Source organism: Cydia fagiglandana, chromosome 10, assembly GCF_963556715.1.
Source record: "Cydia fagiglandana chromosome 10, ilCydFagi1.1, whole genome shotgun sequence".
NCBI lineage: Eukaryota > Metazoa > Arthropoda > Insecta > Lepidoptera > Tortricidae > Cydia > Cydia fagiglandana.
Window position 1 is genome coordinate 11,667,935 of NC_085941.1, and position 3,762 is coordinate 11,671,696.

The 3,762-nt window shown below is 33.2% G+C and overlaps 1 protein-coding gene across 1 annotated transcript; it reads right to left on the reverse strand.

The window, feature by feature from the left end:
• Nucleotides 1-422: 422 nt before the first annotated feature.
• LOC134667862 (juvenile hormone-binding protein-like) lies at nt 423-3,249 on the reverse strand. The gene is made up of 5 exons (XM_063525254.1): nt 3,111-3,249; nt 2,641-2,866; nt 2,179-2,303; nt 1,482-1,634; nt 423-725 (listed from the first exon to the last, which is right to left on the reverse strand). The coding sequence occupies exons 1-5, from the start codon at nt 3,172-3,174 to the stop codon at nt 568-570; spliced, it is 726 nt and encodes a 241-aa protein (XP_063381324.1). The 5' UTR covers nt 3,175-3,249; the 3' UTR covers nt 423-567.
• Nucleotides 3,250-3,762: the final 513 nt, after the last annotated feature.

Genomic DNA, 3,762 nt, shown 5'->3' on the forward strand with positions numbered 1-3,762 from the left:
ATTAAAAAGTGGCCCCATGAACTCTCGATAAACTAAAACAATTTAAAATACATCATTGTATCACAGCGAAAGATGTACCAATTACCTCAAATTTGAAAATTTTCCAATAACACGAAGCGACATAAAAAAATTTTGTAACTAACCTTCTAATATTAACATGTTACACTTACTTATTACAACATTTCACGAGAATCCGGACAACCGGAACTACGAAAGCATTTTTGCTTAAGCTAAAGCCTTCGCTGTCGCTATATAAAAAAAACGGTCAAAAAAAGAAACTATTAAAAAAAACATTTATTTGCCTTTTCTCACATCTCTTTTGCATTTAGTAGCTTTTATCTATCATTCCATTCATTTATTATGTTGGGACTATTATCTTCTCTAGATTTATTTTGAGAATCGTAGGTAAAACTAGCAAACTAGTTTGAACTCGGAATTTATTGCAGGAGAATACGGCATCTCAGTCGGTACACAAATTAATTCCAATCACTGACTAAATAATGATTCCAATATACACACTTACAGTACTTGTGATGCAATTATAACATTACAATAAAATGCATAGTTCTATTCGATATTTGTGAAAAAAGCTGTCGAAGGTACAGCTTTGGCAGCTTCCCTGATGTTGTGGACGACGTATGAGTACGCTTTCTCCGTTATTTTGCAAAATGCTTTTTCTCTTAATTCGTTTTTCTTCTCTTGGCTGAAAGCCTTGGCATCAGCATCTAATAAAATAAAGCAAAATATTTTTAACTACAATTTTACCTACCAGGTTTTGTATTCGTTAGTTTAACATAAATTTGAAAATATTCTTGGAAGCAGGAAAAATAATGCCATGGAAACGGATTATATCGGGTTTAAAGGATTTATAATACAGGCTCTTATGTATTTATTCAGCGCGATATAATCCATTTCCATAGTTTTATTTCATGAGTAACTATCGCGATAACTGAAAACAATATTAGTAATAAAATAATCTTTTAATTGTTAACTACTAATTAGTTTCAGTAATTTAAATTAATATAATCGGTAAAACAATAAATATGGTTACGGGCTACAATTCCACTGTGTAATAAACGTCATACATTTTGGACATCTTCACATTCGCATTATCAGTGCGAAAACTATTATTTACTGTCGTAATTAGTTTGCACTTTGCGGCTTACCTACTACTCGTATTTAACTGCATGAGGCGAAATGGAACATACATTCCTATATCAAAATGTCAATTTGTTATCATACAAACGTGCATTTCGCTCGTACTTGTGTTGGTGCGAGCGATCAAAATGTAAACAGTACGAATTGGCGTCCGGGAGTGTGAACGACACTTATCAATCAATCTTATTATTACACTATGTACTGGACGTTAGTCGCCAATTGGTAGCACATGTATGAAACTACTTAACACTTAAATTGACGAAGAATTTACTCGTAAGTCCCTAGTAAAAGTTGTTTTGCTTATACTGCAACTGAGCCCTTACCATTTGAAAGAGTCTGCTGAAACTCAGGGGTCAATTCAACACTCGGAGCGTCGACAACTTTACAAGTGATAGTCTCTGGGCCGACATGGAAATGAGTGACTCCTTTTTCGTCAGTCTTAAGTTCGTAATTGTAAGTAGCTGTGCCTAATACACCTGCAATAAACAAAACGTTTAATACATCATTAGGCAATTGTATTAAGCTAACGCTGCAGTACAGAAACTTCCTTATATATATTTCTTCAATTTAATTAAGATTTATTGTAAACTGTAACATTCTTAGAACTGTCAATAACTATATACATACTCAGAGGAATCCTTTAAGTTAAATTCAAGAAGTCAGCGTTGCTTTTATTTGAGAGTAAAATACTCTCTACCTACTTTCCTTCTTTCACCATCAATTCAAGTACCCACCGTGACAAATTTACATAGTCCCTACACTGTTGTACTGTTTTGTTACTACTTAGGACAAACAGACACAGTGAAACTAGAGAGTATCTAGAGAGATAAGACATGTAAATATAGAAATAAGTAATGGAAAGATTCATCAAGGGTCAGAGATAACCCAGTTGATCAGAGTACTCGAGCCGGTGACCCGAAAGGTCATGTTTGAATGTTGTTCTTATACCTCTAATGAAGTTCTTTTTTTATAAAACAAAACATTTTCGTGAATTAGTTTAATTTTTTTATACAAACATACTTGCATGTGATTTGTAATGTCCCGATAAGGTCTTTGACAACTTGGAGAATAAAACATCGATATCAGTGGCAATGTCTAAATCGGCTTTTGTTGTTAATACTACCGACTTTGTTTTGGTATCCATTCTGAAATTAAGAATAATTTATGATTATAGTGATTATGAAAATAAATGTTACTTAACTAAATATACGAGTATATCTATATTTATATACATGTAAGTATTTATATTTTATTTCGCAAAAAAATCACACGTATTACTCGTACAAGTTCTTGAATCCCAATTTATGAGGGAATAAAAAGGAAAAAAGAAATTAAATTAGATTACTTAGACAATGAGACAAGCCTGGCACTGTTGTTCTCATGTATAGGGTGGCAGTTCAGTATAGTAAGAAAAAAAATATACCAGTTAAATTTCGCAACATGGCGGGTGATCATACATTCCTGGTCAGGCTATATACTCACTTGAAATCTGATATCTTTTGATTCCGTAATCCTGTCACGGTCAAGTTCTGATGCTTATAAATTAAGCCTTCGTTATCAAACACGATGTCGAACGAAGGTATAACTAAAGGATCTAGAGCCACAATATTCCAGGCGGGTATTCCTTTGTGTGTTTTTTCAAGGAATTTTTCGGTAGATTTGCTAAGGCAATCGATGTCATTAATACTACATGCCACAGCTATTGATTCTGAAATACAGAAGAAAAATAATAATTTTAGAATCCAATTGGCTAAATAACAGATTCTAAAATATCTTAACTATAACGTTTCATAAGGCGTAGTGGGCAAGGTGCATATGACTGACAAAACATAGTTCAGATTTTTTAACTCGGAATTAGCCTGCTTTTGCGTGCCTCCTAATTACTGCACTAGGGCGTTAAGTAGCACTTTATTTACTGTCAAAATAACACGTTATAGAATTCTAGGTCGTACCGTCACTTGATAATACACTTCCAGAAAGCATGAGTAACATTAACACTGCAAACACCGCCATCATGAATTTAAAATATCAAACACTTTCAAGTAATCCAATTTATCACAAGCCACTGTCCGAACAGAAGTATTACACAGCTTTATATAACACCAGGGGTTATCACTATAGATAATACCGGGCGCTATTCCCGACTATTAAAGACGAATGGAGACAACCGCTTCTCTTTACAAACATAGTTCCCATTTTCCTCCCTGGGTTCTTCCTCCATTATAGGAATTATTTTTATTGTATACTTTTGTGATTAATTTTTTGATTACTATAAGTGTTAGAAGCGAAAAACAAATTCCATTTAATATGTAACGGCCCAGAAAGCTCGTGTTATTCTCTCACTCTCAATGAGCGTTAGCGTGAGCGAGATGGTTGATATCATGTTTTCTTTTTCTTTTTTGTGTTTAAATAGACAATAATAAATAGTGATCTCTGAGTGTCCTCAAGCATAATATTGCTAATTATTAGACATAATTTTTATATTTTTAGTTTTTGTACAAAATTTATCATATTTTTTTAAAGTGCATTTCTTTTTAGACCCCTGTTCGTGATTTTAACGAGCGTAAAAACTCAGGATTCGAATCACTAAAATCCCTAGAGAAA